Here is a 14,798-nt window from a genome sequence, read left to right as displayed (position 1 = left end):
GTTGTGGTAAATGGAGTTAAATCCAGCTGGTGGCCAGTCACGAGTGGTGTCCCCCAGGGCTCGGTTTTGGGGCCACTCCTGTTTAACATCTGTATGGATGATCTAGAGGAGGGGATCGAGTGCCCCCTCAGTCAGTTTGCAGACGACACCCAGTTGGGTGGGAGTGTTGATGTGCTCGAGGGCAGGGAGGCTCTGCAGAGAGACCTGGACAGGCTGGAGCCATGGGCTGAGGCCAACTGTGTGAGCTTCAATAAGGCCAAATACTGGGTGCTGTCCTTGGGCCACAACCACCCCCAGCAGCGCTACAGGCTTGGGGAGGAGTGGCTGGAGAGCTGCCAGTCAGAGAGGGACCTGGGGGGTGATTAACAGCCGGCTGAACATGAGCCAGCAGTGTGCCCAGGTGGCCAAGAAGGCCAATGGCATCCTGGCTTGTGTCAGCAATAGCGTGGCCAGCAGGGACAGGGAAGGGATCTCACCCCTGTACTTGGCGCTGGTGAGGCCGCACCTCAATTCCTGTATTCAGTTTTGGGCCCCTCACCCCAAAAAGGCCATTGAATGACTCGAGCGTGGCCAGAGAAGGGCAACGGAGCTGGGGCAGGGTCTGGAGCACAGGTCTGCTGGGGAGCGGCTGAGGGAACTGGGGGGTTCAGTCTGGAGAAGAGGAGGCTGAGGGGAGACCTCCTGGCCCTCTACAGCTCCCTGACAGGAGGGTGCAGAGAGCTGGGTTTGAGCCTCTTTAGCCTACCTAGTAGAAAGTGACAGGACAAGAGAGAATGGCCTCAAGTTGCACCAGGGAAAGTTCAGACTAGATATTAGGAAGCATTTCTTTACAGAAGGGGTTGTTAGGCATTGGAATGGGCTGCCCAGGGAGGTGGTAGAGTCCCCATCCCTGGAGGTGTTCAAGAGTACGGTCGATTTAGAGCTTAGAACTTTAGAGTAGGTGGGAACTGTGCTAGGAGAACGGTTGGACTAGATGATCTCCAGGGTCCTTTCCAACCTAGATGATTCTGTGAAGACAAAAAGGCAAAACACAGATAAGGACAGAACTCAGTTGCTAACAGTAAGCATGCCCCAAACCTGAATGTCAAAATCTTTTTCACTGGCCTTAAATTAGAAAATGCAACAATAAGCATAATTTGATCATCATCACCAATGTCCATTCAATTCTCCCATGATCTGCTGCACTGTGAAACCGCTTGAGCCTGAATCGCTTATTTATCCTCTTGTTTTACAACAGCATAACTGCGCTGAAGCTGAGTTGAAGCCTGAAGTGCATCTGTCTGTCAAAGACAGTTTGGGTCAGTTCAGTGTGTAGCCTGTACCATATCAGCTTCTGTTTCTGAAAAACTTCAGCTGAGTCAACTGCATACGTGATACAAATAAAATGAATCAAATGTACATGGGAACTCTACATGAATACAAAAATATCTGTGACCTCATCTATTGTAGCTTCTTATGCATTCATTTTCTCAAGATCCACATGGATTTTGTGGGAAAACAGTCTGAGTGGGGGACATGCTGCAAGAAATGACATCAGTGACTCTCTCCAGGGTGGTCTTTTCTGCCTCTGTCTCTTCTGAATCATGTGGACAAGAAGCATAATTCAGGGCTAAGAATCCCAACTGCTGCATGGAATGCAATTATAAAAGATGAATGTCCTGCCCATTGCATTGTAAGCTTACTTTATTTGCAAACACTGCAAGTTAAACAAGCTTTATAAAGAAAATGTATCCTACAGCTGCACAGATTTAATGCTAACTGCACTAATCATACAGCTATTTCTTCACTTAAAAAAACATATATATATATATATATATACACTTAATTATATATATAAATAAGAAAACTACCTATAAATACAATGGAAAAATACATTCAAAAGCTTTTTATAAAACTTGGCGCAATATTATTTTGTCTGTAATAAAAATATTTATGAGAGAAAGACAAACAGACACACAGTGAAACACACATACCTAATATCTAGTGCTTGTCTAAATCTTGAAAAGAAAATCTGGTCTTTGGTATTGTTAAATGGAGTTAGTTGCAAGTGTCTAAAGCATCTACAGGCCCACCTTACAGCCTCTGCTCCATCCTCTCTGACTGTGTATGCTTACCACCATTCTGCCCAGGCTTTGCTGGCTGCAAGTTTCCACAATAGTTTACAACCAGGCAGCTGGTTGTAACAAAACCAGCTAAACATGGAGTGTCTTCCTCCAAGGGCTCAACCTAACCTTCATTAAATTCAATTGAAAATATTTTACTGCTTTTATTTGGACTGAATGTTATACAAAATATTTAAATTGATTTGTTGTCAAAGTGATGGCCACTCAGCAGTAAAAAATAATTGTAACCATGGAAATGACCCTATGGGCATCTCTCCTTCACCCAGTTGGGGTAAATCATGACCAGCAGCTAGGAATTCCAGGCAGCAGTCAGGGTAACTAAACCCTGAGCACACATTACATGTTGCCTGGGAGGTTTTCCATCCAGCATGTGAAATGCAGCGTGCTGTGGCAGCTTCAGTATTGAAATTTAGATTGGACTTTGCCTCAGCGGGAGTTGAAACAGACCCTAGCAGGGGTTGCAGATGCATTAATCCCATAAGCCCAGCATGACACCCAGGAACATCCCTGTTTCTACAGCAGTTGCGGTTCATAACAGAGAGCAACAAAATTTTTCTGTATAAACCATGAATGCACGATATCCAACTGCATTTATTATCCAATCAACACTTCAAACCAGTTTCCCAGTTCTAACAATTTAAAGGTTAAGTGCCAAAGCCTAGGCATATATAAACTCATATGGGAACATGCATTGTGCTATATTCTGATTATACAAATAGCTGACAAATAGAACTAATTCCTAGAATCACTCAGGCTGGAAGGGACCTCAGGAGGTCTCTAGTCCAATCTCCTGCTCAAAGCAGGGTCAACACTGAATTCAGATTGGATTGCTCCAGTCTGTCTGGTCTTAAACAACTGCAAGGAAGGGGACTGCAGAACCTGTCTGGGATCCTGCTTCACTAGAGAAACACTTTTTCCCTTTTGTCAGGTCAGCACCTCTCCTGTTCCAACTTATGACCCTCTTTCCTGAGCAGCTCCATAAGGGGCCTCGCTCTGTCTTCTCAATAACCTTCCTGCAGGGACCGGCAGGCTGCTGTGAGGTCCCTGAAAAGCCTTCCCTCCTCCATGCTGAAGAAGCCCGGGTCCCTCAACCCTTCCTCACAGGGCATGTGCTCCAGCCTCCTGAATATTTTAGCTGTTTGCTGGACTCCCCTGCTCAGGTTGTTTGAGGGTTCTGGTTAGCAATTTGTTTACTTGTACCAAAGTGGTCAAAGACAGAGCTTGAAAAATTGTGCTGAAAATCACAATTACAGTTTTATACTGTTTGTGAGAGGAGCTTGGAATTCCTTGCCTTTCTATGTAAACCGTTAGAGAGAAGGGAAGGCAGTCAAAAGAAAACAGAATATTTAAACTGATTCGTGAGTAGAATTCCTTACAAGAGAAAAAAAATCAAGTTTTTGCTCTCTTATTCTCCCCTCCTATACAAGTGGAACTCAGAATAATTACATGTTAATAAGACTTCTGATGAAATATGATTTGAAATGATAGTTCACATCTAGTGACATCAACTGGAACACTGAAATGGGTGGAAGTTTTAGTACTGATGTGAACAGATGTAGTATTTCAGCAAAGTATTAGTGGAAACAATCTAAAATATATATTTGAAGGAAAAAATATGATTCTTTACTTACAGAAATTTTCCTGCTTTTTTTGTCCATCTATTTTATCTTCACACTACATAAAAGCAAAACATTTTAAGAAATGGACACGGCTCTTTGAAGCAGTAAGGGAAATACATACCAGTCTGCTTCTCCAGGCAATTGCTATTATTTATACACCTTATTTACTACTGCATTTTATTTTGACCTGTTATACCCTGTCTCACATATTCAACCTGATGCAAAACTAAACTGACAGAGAGGCAGCTTCCACAGTGATACCCTTGTAGCTGCAGCACCAGATCAAATCAAATCAACCTTCAAGTAAAAGTCTCTTTTCTACATGCTTCTGGATCAATGAAATACTGGCCATTATGGGAAAAAATGAAACACGCAGCAGATAAAATAAATAAATGCCTATAGTGTCAGCTGTGGATAAATGCCACAAATACTCATCCACTCTGTTCAAAATAAAGATATATGGTATCCTTGTTAATATCAAAATATTATCTGGTGATAATTCCAATGGCAAAAGCATATATCTGATCCACAGCATCTGAAAATGTCTATAGAGACATCGTGCATCCAAAAACCTTCAGGTTACATCTGCTGACTGAATGCAATGCCCTTGTTATAAGGAGATGCACACAGATTTTGGTGCATTATCCAAACAAGTTCTGGTTGCTGTACTGTCTTTTATCCTTCAGGAAACATTGTGTTTGTCACAAACATTATGTAATTTGATTTTAAAGCAAGAAACAAGAGAGCAGAATTGATGCCTATAATTCTCTATAAATGTTCTGGAAGGAAAAAAAAAAAAAAAAAAAAAATCAGAAATCCTTGTCCCAGCCTGAAAGTTCATCGGGAGGGGTTCCCTCTTCTGGTGGATAGCTGTCAAAGTAGCTGTAATCAGTCGGTCCAGACAACTAGGATATTAAAAACACAAACAAACAGTTGTTTCAGAAGGTAACTTTTAAAAATACTTTCCATTGATTATACATCATTTTTATTGCTACCAGTGGAGAAATAAAAGAGTAGCATTATATGAAATTGCACTTTGAAAGAAGTCATCCTTGTTCTTTAAAAGATAAACCTCCAGTAAGTAAATAGTACAACAGAACAATGGCATTAGCCTCCTTAAACAAAAACACTCACCAAATTCTATCAAATCCTAGATTTCACCCAAATCCCTGCAAAGCCAGTAAGAAAACTGGGCCACACTTCTTACAATTTTGATTCAAATTTAAGGTCTAATCTACACTCATGAGCAGATCTCAGAATTATTTTTTGTTTCAAACTGAGTTTCGAGTTCTTTACCATCAATCTTTTTTCATTTTAGGGCAAAGAGAAATGGACCACTTAGGAAGCTGTTTCAAGGATGTGCTATAACTCAATAGTTAGAGAATAGAGGAATTTGTACTCTGCAAAGTAATGTGAACAGTTACTGAGGAAAATATGTTTTTTCAGTATTTGTTTCTGACCAAACACCATTTATTCTAGTAACGGTGACAATCTAATGCAAAGTACACAGGCAGAATAATATTTACATTATTAAAATGAATTTAAATTATGTACCGCTTGCTGTCTCTCATTTAATTTTGACTAAAAATGGTGAGCTATAATAATTCAATTCATCTTTGGGGAAATCTCTTGCTTGTAGCCAAGCTCCTTTATATTAGTAAAGCAGTTTGATATTGAAAGTCAAAGCCAATACCTCTCTTTTTAAAGGCGATGTTAACTTCCTCACTTTCAGATCATCCCAGTTAAAACCACTCAACCACCTGATTAAAAAGAAATGACAGACAGAGACCAAGAGAGAAAGACAGATTGTTTTCTGTCATTATACTATTAACAGCTAAAAACCATGTGAACAAGGACTATAAGACATTTTTTCATAACAACTTCTGCCATGTGACAACACAGTTGTTAGACGGAGGAAACGTTGAGTGTTGGGGTTCAAGAGGATTTTCTGCGAGAGAATGGACATGTGAGCAATCCTGCGTGAGAACAAGAGTGATAAGAGCCTCAGCTGAGCAAGAATGTGATACGGGTGTAACCCTGAATGAGGGGGGAGAAACTCGATGAGACAAACAACCCCCAGAAGGGGTTGGGATGGAAGAGGAAGTTCCACAAGGCAGGAAGCCTGGCAAGGCTGATGGGGCACTTTTCATCCAGTCATAAGAAGGTTTAAAGCGTCGGCTAAGTTAACTGTCCAATCTTGAGGACTTGTACTGCATGTTACTCATGTGTGCGGGAGAACATTATAAAAGGGCTTTCTTAGCTGTAATAAACGGGCATTGCTTGATCACATTGGTCGTGTGTGTGCTCAGCTCTCCCGCATGTGAGCACTGTCATTGCCACACATGGGAGTGGTAGCAGAGGAGCTTCAGGGCCACCATATACATTGCATCTCCTCTGTATACAAGTCCCAAAGTGGTAGGCAGAATATATACATAAACACTGCCATGCAAAGATGTATGCATCCCCTTCAAATTCCACCCTCTTTTAACAGCATGAGAACAGTGTTGTGGTTTACCCCCAGCTGGCAACTAAGCACCACACCATGGCTTGCTCACTCCCCTTCCTCCCGTGTGGGATGGAGGAGAGAATGAGAGGGCCGTGGCCTGTACTCTGCTGCCAAAGGGATTGAAAAGAATGTGTTATTAATATCAGTAGTGGTGTACCACTTGGCTGCCTTTGACTCCAGTTCATATTGAAGCTGTAGCATGTCCGGCATGGCAGCGCTTGGCGGCGGTGTGACTTCATTCAAACCACAATAGTCTACTGTTGGTCTCCACTCTCCATTAGACTTCTGCACTGGCCATATAGGGCTGTTAAAGAGTGAGTGTTGCTGATCACTCCTCAGCTCTCCAGCTGATGAATCAGCTTATGGATGGGAGTCTTGGTTGGTGCGATATTGCTGCCAGTACAAGACCATGATAGCAATCAGCACCCACTGCTCTTTGACGCTCAGCAACCCCCCAGCAGAAGGATTCTCCAAGACACTGGGCAAGGTGGACAGCTGTTTAATTTCCTCTGTCTCCAAGGCAGCTATACCAAAGGCCCACCAGTAGCCTTTTGGGTCCTTGAAATATCCTCTCCTGGGATAGCCTATGTCAAGGATGCACAGGGCCTCTGGACCAGTCACAATGGGGTGCTTTTGCCACTCATTCTCAGTTATGCTCACTTTGGCCTCCAATACAGTCAGCTGTTGGGATCCCCCTGTCAATCCAGAAATACAGATGGGTTCTGCCCCTTTATAGCTTGATGGCATCAGGGTATGCCGTGCACTGGTGTCCACCAGAACCTTATACTCCTGGGGGATCTGATGTGCCAGGCCATCGAATCCATGCAGTCCAGTAAACCCAGGTGTCCTCTTCCTCCACCTGGCTAGAGGCAGGGCCCCCCTAGTCGTGGTCATAGTAGTCGTTACTCACTTCTTGTAAATACAAATCAGAAATCCCTTTATTAATAGCAGAAGTAAGATTAGCTCTTCTACTCTGTCTGGGAAACAGCCCACTGCTAACTGAAGCAGCAATTTTCCTGGAAGAACCCCATTTTGTTTTTCCTTGCAACTCATGTACCTGTGCCTTGAGGGTCAAGGTAGATTTTCCATTTCACTTCCTCATGTCCTCTTTGTGGTCATGCAAGTAAAACCATAGGGTGTGTACCCACTATATCCTTTCTCTTGAGCAGAGGAATGCTTACTCCTAATAGCCAAGATACTGGTCCGTACAAGGCGGTATTAGGTCATATCCTCTTTGAATTCCTGGAACTCCCAGGAAAGCTTTTCCACGGTTGAGATACCAGCCCATAGGGAGGGAGAGATACTTTCTTCGTATTACTGGAGTTGGCCAGCCAATTCATCCACCATTTGTCTATCTCCATCTTTCCATTACTACCAACGAGTTGGCATACAACGATGGTGTGCCCTGTAGAAACTTCCACCACATGGGTCACGTGCACTGGACTTCATCTGGATCTCTGGATCACTGTTTGTTGTCCAGGTCATCATAAATCCCACACGGCTAATTCCCTCAGGTACTGAATACCTCTCTCCATGGTAGTCCACCTCCCTTGAAGGTGTACCTTTCCTTCATGCCTGACAGGAGTCACCTCCACAGGCTGAGGGCTTGTGCCCCTCTTCCAATTGATTTGTGGATGCCCCCTTCCCTAGACAGGGATCCCAGCTGCCTGGCTTCCCTACCCTCTAATTCCTGGCTGCTGGCCCTGTTACCCCAGCATCAGAGCAGCCAGGTGACCATGTGCTCACTTGGATGACAGATGAAATATTTTTGCATACCTCCCATCTCACTCAGGGATAGGGATTGGGTGGTTACTGCCTCATTTATGAGTTCTGCCTCTTCATCCTCCTATTTGCATGATGGCCCTGCTTTGGAGTAGTTTGCCTCGTCCACTTCTTCGTCCTTCCCCTTCTTAGTAGGAGCTTCTTCCCTCACTAAATGAGCTGACTTTTGTATCTGGTATTTCTTTTTGTATATAGGGGTGACGGATACTGGTTGGTTCTCTGGTTTAGATGCAATTCCTGTTGCAGGGGTTGAAGTAGGTCCAGTGCTTGTTGTTTTGTTGTCAAATCAAGATGTTCTCTTTCCCTTGAGAGTACTGGGTAGTGTAGAACAGAACTTGGTAGGCACAGGCCAGCCCCAGCTGTGGCAGCGGTTTGTGTCTCTGGAATTGCTAGGGTGACAGTATACTTTTTCCGAGTATTTTACTAGTTTTTCAGGATTCTGCAGTTATTCAGGGGTGGAGTTCCAAAACGCTGGTGGTGCCCACTGTCCTAGGTACTTGCCCATACTATCCCACACACCCTGCCATTCAACTATCCAGCCTTGGAGCAGATCTCTGGGTGGTATTCTTAAATAGTTGTTTAACCTCAAACAAGACCTGAAACATGTTCAGGAGACATAACAATAGGAACGTGCTGGTTTGAACATTCCACGGATAGACAAAATTCTCAAGAGCTATTGTAACTAGCTTGGAGGAGAAGGGAAAGGTGAAGGATACAGGGAAAGTGAAGGAGTTGGGCAAAGTGTCTCCCCTTGTATCCCCCATAGATTGGCTCTCCTAGGAGAAAATGTAAAGGATGTAATTATTCACAGAATCATCGAGGTTGGAAAAGACCTTGAAGCTCCTCCAGTCCAACCATTAACCTCACACTGACCCTTCCCAACTCCACCAGATCCCTCAGCACTGGGTCAACCTGACTCTTCAACCCCTCCAGGGATGGGGACTCCACAAGTTAATACTAACAGCTTCCAAGACATGGTTCCCCAAGTAGAGAGATGATAGAAATGATGAGTACCAAATACCAGTACTAGTCTCATGACCCGTAATTTTATCATATCATAAACCACTGTTGTGGTTTAACCCCAGCCAGCAACTAAGCACCACACAGCTGCTTGCTCACTACCCCTCCCCTGGTGGGATGGAGGAGAGAATCAGAAGAGTAGAAGAAAACTTGTGTGTTGAAATGAGATCAGTTTAATAAGTGAAATAAACCAAACCAAAAATTTTAAAAAATTGTAATGAAAAGGAAAATAACAAGAAGAGAGGGAAATAAAACCTAAGAAAAATAAGTGATGCAAATGAAAAACAATTGCTCACCACCAACCAACCAACCAATGTCCAGCCTGTTCCTGAGCAGTAGCCCCCTGGCCAGCTTTCCCCCTAGTTGCTATGCTGAGCATGACATCATATGGTATGGAATAGCCCTTTGGCTACATTGGGGTCAGCTGTCCTGGCTGTGTCCCCTCCCAGATTCTTGTGCACCCCCAGCCTCCTTGCTAGCAGGGCAGCATGAGAAACTGAAAAGTCCTTAACTTCGTGTAAGCATGAAACTAAAACATTAGTGTGATACCAACATTATTCTCATCCTAAACCCAAAAGATGGTACTATACCAGCTACTAGAAGAAAACTAACTCTATCCCCCTGAAACCAGGACAGGAAGACAAGCAGAAAAGTCAAAGCACTTCTTTACCCAAGCACAAACTGCAGGGCTTAGAAACAACCCATTTAAAAAGGCAGAAATGTTTAAATCACAGAGGATTTTAATTAGAAGAAAGAAGACAAAACCTAATATTGCTACCATTCTAAAAAGCAGCTATTTAAGGGTCAGGAGGTCTGGAAGGCAGACACTGAACTGGCATCGATTTCTCTGAGAACTAAATTAAACTCCTCCATCAGCAACCTGTGACAAAACCAGTAAACAACAAGATGTTTCTAGGTAATCAAGCAATGTTTATATCATTGCTTGCTGAGGTCGCAAATATACTCTATAGCAACAGAAATCTCTCACGCAATCTGCCTAGAAGTGCCTGGAGCTTAATGGGTTTACTGGACTGGGTTCTAAAATATTAAAAACATTTTCAAATTAAAAAACAGATTTTCTTCTTGGCAGTCTCTTTCACTTACCTGTGCTTCCTGATGTCATTAATTCCATTCCTCAGATTGCCTAATCTTTCTGTAGGGTTTTGCCTTAAAAAAAAAGAGAAAATGTAAGAATTTTTAAAATGTTATTTTTTTAAAAGAGCATTTATAGGTCCTAACGTCTTGCGTTTAACAGTTACAGAGGGATGGAGCTTGCACACAACATGTGGTCTCATAAGGAGACATAATGAGGTGCTGCTCACTGCTCCTTTCTTTTGAAGTAGAGAAACCTTCCATGATGTCAAAACAATGGTACTCTGCTGTGAGAAGTAGCAGAGGGAAATCAACTGGTTGAATTTTAGTTGCACACCTTTTTTTTTTTCCCTTGGCCAGCAGGTCTGGCCATGAGTTACAAAAGAAGGCAGACCAAAATTTGCAGCCACAGAAGTCCTTTCAATCCTGCTGCACAAACATGGTGTATACTGTTCCCAGTGCTGTGGATGAAATCCCACTGGAGCTGGGAGTTCAGTCTGCAGTGGCACCAGCCACAGGTTGGGCACACCACTATGACTAATGCTTCTGAGTTATGCTGGCCCTTTTAAAATACCACCTTTTTGCACATTTTCAAGTGGGCTAAAGCTAGTCTTTAAGGGCCCTATGCTTTCTGTAGGAGCTATATGTCTAAGTAATTCTGGAAGCACTTGATAATACAATTAAAATCTTTAGCTCTTTCCTCAGCCCACGTTTTCCCTGAGATGTGTTTCAGAAAAACATTCACAGCTGCAGAGAAAGCCCAGAGCCTACATTTGTAAATGATACCTGTGCAGACTAAGAGGTGTGATACATGCTCGGAGGCATGCATGTGTACTGAATATAATCAGAATAGACCTTGCCAGGCATAACAATTTTAAATTTAAAATTAAATTTAACTTTAAGTTGTCAGGAATTCAACACTCTAGTTGGAATCTTAAATAGCTCAATCTGTCCATACTCAGGCTCTGCCACAAAGTGCTTCTCCTACCTGCAGAGTCTGCGGATCAAATCCTCAGGTCGCCGCCTTATTATTTTAGGAAAATCCAGCTTTTCAATGCCTTTGAGAATCAAATTATATGTCATCATTTGATCAGCCCCAGAGAATGGTGGACTAGAAAAAGGAAGCAACAGTGAAAAATGGAATAGCTGGCAAGAGCAGATGTGGCCATTTCTCATCAAAGCAAATATTTGAGAATAAGAAATAAGACCCCCACCTTCCTAGTTTTACAACCCTCAGCCTTTCCGTCTGTTTAAGATATTAGAAAGGTTCGAAGCTGAGGAGGTGCCTGCAGGTACCAGGGAAAATGCATGACTGTATGTGCCCCTCTAAGCTAGCTCTGCCTCCAGCCTAACTCAGAGAAGCTTCCATTTTCTATTTTATTTCAGTTGTTGTATATAATTGAACATTCACAAAGTGTTGTCACGGTAGTGCGCATGGAGACAAAGAACAAGTCCTGCTTACAGTTCATTCACCCTACTGTACCCTGTCACCCACTAAAGGGGAAAAGAACAGTCTGTTCCTCACAGAAAACATCATCAGTTAAAGGAGCTCTACACCAGCCACTTATAGCCTGTGTCAGACTCTTTCCTTGGATGGATAAACCAGAACTGAGAATATGTCCCACACTTTGTGCATGGTGTTTCTGAAATGATGGAAGATAAGACATGTATAGGAGGCAAAAAGAAGTACCATTTTGCAAGTTGTTCCTGTTTACTGATGGGGAAAAAAACAAAACCTTAAAAACATTTTTAAGAAAAAACAAACAAACAAACAAACAAACAAGGTAAGAACTTGGAGTAGAAGGCACTTACCTGCCAGCAAGGAGCTCATACACAAGAATCCCAAGGGACCAAAAATCCACGCTGAAGTCATGGCCTTTACTCAGAATGACTTCAGGGGCAACATACTCAGGGGTTCCACAAAATGTCCATGTTTTCTCCCCTGATCCAATCTTCTTTGCAAATCCAAAATCAACCTGATGAAAACCAACATATGCAGAGGCATTTTGCACTGAGAAGCCTTAAGGTCTTAATTGCTTCCTCACCTTCTGCAAAGATCTGAGAGTTGCCAGTTTACAGATAGAACAATTACATGGTGGTGTTGTGAAGGAGAAAAAATTCCACTGGATTACCAAATGTTACAGAACAGATCCATCTATTCTCATGAGTAATTTCTTGAATTGTTTTCCTTTTGGATAGAACAACACATGCTTTCCTTGAGAACATGAGATTTACAGCCCATGGAAAATGGTGAGTTGCTCATTGTCCTCAGAGTGGATATTACAAGCTCTTTGAAGGGTATTCTCTTTACACTTTTCACGGTCACAGTCAAGTATGGCAGGAGCTCTCTAAAGAGATAATGTAGAATGTACAGTTGCTTGAGGCTGGACAGGGAGTTAATTCTGCACCTGGGAAATGTACTTCCCGCCTTTACATTAAGATTGGCTGCTGGGAGAAATTATTTTTGCTGTTTATGCTGTGGCAAGAGCTCTCAGAGGCTGCAAATCCCCAGTTGGTCTGTGACTTGCAAGGGCTTTGCAATGCCTTTGTTTCTCACTGTGCAATGAGTAGCTTGCCCTCTTTTCTACCGAAGCGTAAGGGTTATTAAACCCTGGGATCCTGGTACTATAATTACATGCTATTTATATCCCCCCTGCAGGGAAACAGGATACAGGCAGAAAAGAATAACATTACAAAAGGATTACATCTTACCAGTTTTATATATCCTTCAGCATCCAAAATTAAATTTTCTGGCTTCAGATCTCTGTAGATAATTCCAATGTGATGTAGATAGTCAAAAGCCTCTGTCACACACCCAACACAGAACTTGGTAGTGGCTTCATCAAAGCTGCCTCTAGAACAGAAATAATCACCATCCTTGCAGACAGTTAACTTCTAAAAACGTCTTGCTCATTACCAGATACCATATAACACCCAGAATATTAACAAGCTTTTTTGCACTGACATTCAGTACATCACTCATGCAGGTGAAAAATGAATCAAACTTCTATTCAAGGGCTGTCCAATGAGAAGACAACCTACTCAGCAGGCATATGGAGCTGACTGGTGACTTTAAAGGACAAGGTTCCACTTCACTTGCTGTTACCTGTCTCTCAGCAAACTCCACAATTCCCCTCCAAGGCAAGCCTCCAGTAGCATGTATACATACTTACTATCTTTGAATGTACGATATAGTCTGTGGAGACAAACAGCAGCAATTTAGGAAAAGCTAAATAAAACATGAGACTTAAAATGTCTTTTCTCTAGAACACATATACACCAAACCTCATTCTTAATAATGCTGTCCAGCGGGTCAAATGTGGGTCAACTTTCAAGGAAATGTTATGGTCAACTTACTTTACAATGAACGGAGAACATATCTGCTCAAGGATTTTCTTCTCAGAATAGATATGCGCTTCTTGTTTGGTGTCCACTACATGTTTCTTCTTTATACACTTCATAGCAAAAGCCATGTTCTCATTTTTCACTTTAACCTGTGAATAAAAATGATAAGTACATGTGAGGGAAAGAAAGGATGTTTTACCAATCTGTTCTCAATAGGTACACCAATATCCACCTTTTACAACACAGTACAGGACTGAAATTGATGACTGTAACGAGGGACAAATTCCAGATTTTCTGAAGAACTGTTCTGTATGATTTTAAGTCACACATCAGATCTTTTTAGGGTCTCACTCCCCACTTGTAAAATTAAAATAAATGTTCCCTGTGTTCATTGTATGTATACAAAACAGTAGCAGTTTGGATAGGTACTATATTTTACAGTGGGTTTATACCACAACGGGTCTTAATTTCAATGTAAGGTTTCTAAACACTAGCATGATACAAACCAACAAAAGGCAGAGGCAGTTTATGAAGGATATATACAGATCATTTGGCATTACACTGAAATATTATCCAACATGCAATAAAACGGTGGAAGTTAAAACAGAGTTTCCAGAAAGCCAAAGAAGCAGCTATTGGTGTTCTACACCTGGTTGAGAATTAAATTCTTAGCTTATTATTCATGTGATGCTGTAGAATTTCCAAGATGGAAGTTAATCTGTGTGGAAATTTGTTTTGTGAAGCATCAGCTGGAATAAAACAAGTGATGGTCTAGCTACTGTAAAGGATTATTGACTTCACTAAAATCACATAGTCTCCTTTAATTTACCATTAGCTTCAGCAGCCTGCATGAGAAGCATTCATTGTTTTTTAAGATGTTTACTATTCAGACAGAGAAGAGTGGAATTTAAGACCTTAGTCTAATGAGGCTCTCTGCATCCCAGAAACACAGCTGTTCAGGCTACTGAATACGATTCAAAAGAGCCATTACAGATTGTTGGAAATTTCGAAGTCAACACAACTCACAGCTAGATCACACTGGTTATAGTTGCTGTGGGGCACACCAAAGCAATTCAAACAACACAGACTATGTGATGCTGAAGGTCCAGGCAGAATCTTGGGAAAAGGCATGCAATTCAGGGAACACAATGCAGGTAGGCACATCAGTAAACTACACACACACAAACTGATAAATACATATCTTCTAACAGCAGGAGATGAAGACACACAGGAATGGATTTGTTTCTTTGAACACTGAAGTCCTGAAAATATTGTTTCAACTATGCATTGCTTTACACAGAATTACCTCTG

The 14,798-nt window shown here is 42.1% G+C and overlaps 1 protein-coding gene across 7 annotated transcripts in view; it reads right to left on the bottom strand.

The window, feature by feature from the left end:
* PRKG2 (protein kinase cGMP-dependent 2) overlaps positions 1-14,798 on the bottom strand; it is a 48,653-nt gene that overhangs the window by 8,647 nt on the left and 25,208 nt on the right. For 3 of the 7 annotated variants that reach the window (XM_026847879.1, XM_026847881.1, XM_026847882.1), the window contains 8 exons: positions 13,500-13,636; positions 13,249-13,338; positions 12,855-12,996; positions 11,955-12,118; positions 11,131-11,253; positions 10,155-10,217; positions 5,436-5,502; positions 1,349-4,647 (listed from right to left, as the gene is read on the bottom strand). In XM_026847879.1, coding sequence (XP_026703680.1) covers positions 4,552-4,647; positions 5,436-5,502; positions 10,155-10,217; positions 11,131-11,253; positions 11,955-12,118; positions 12,855-12,996; positions 13,249-13,338; positions 13,500-13,636 — 882 coding nt within the window. In that variant the 3' untranslated portion in view covers positions 1,349-4,551. Of the gene's footprint in view, positions 1-1,348; positions 4,648-5,435; positions 5,503-10,154; positions 10,218-11,130; positions 11,254-11,954; positions 12,119-12,854; positions 12,997-13,248; positions 13,339-13,499; positions 13,637-14,798 lie in introns of those variants that run through there. The other 4 variants (XR_003398323.1, XR_003398321.1, XR_003398322.1 and 1 more) reach the window with 4 other exon arrangements.

The sequence above is a fragment of the Athene cunicularia genome, assembly GCF_003259725.1.
Source record: "Athene cunicularia isolate RWA chromosome 4 unlocalized genomic scaffold, athCun1 chr4_part2, whole genome shotgun sequence".
In the NCBI taxonomy this organism is placed as follows: Eukaryota; Metazoa; Chordata; class Aves; order Strigiformes; family Strigidae; genus Athene; species Athene cunicularia.
Note: the sequence above shows the minus strand (reverse complement) of the source record. Positions and strands in the feature narration are given on the sequence as shown.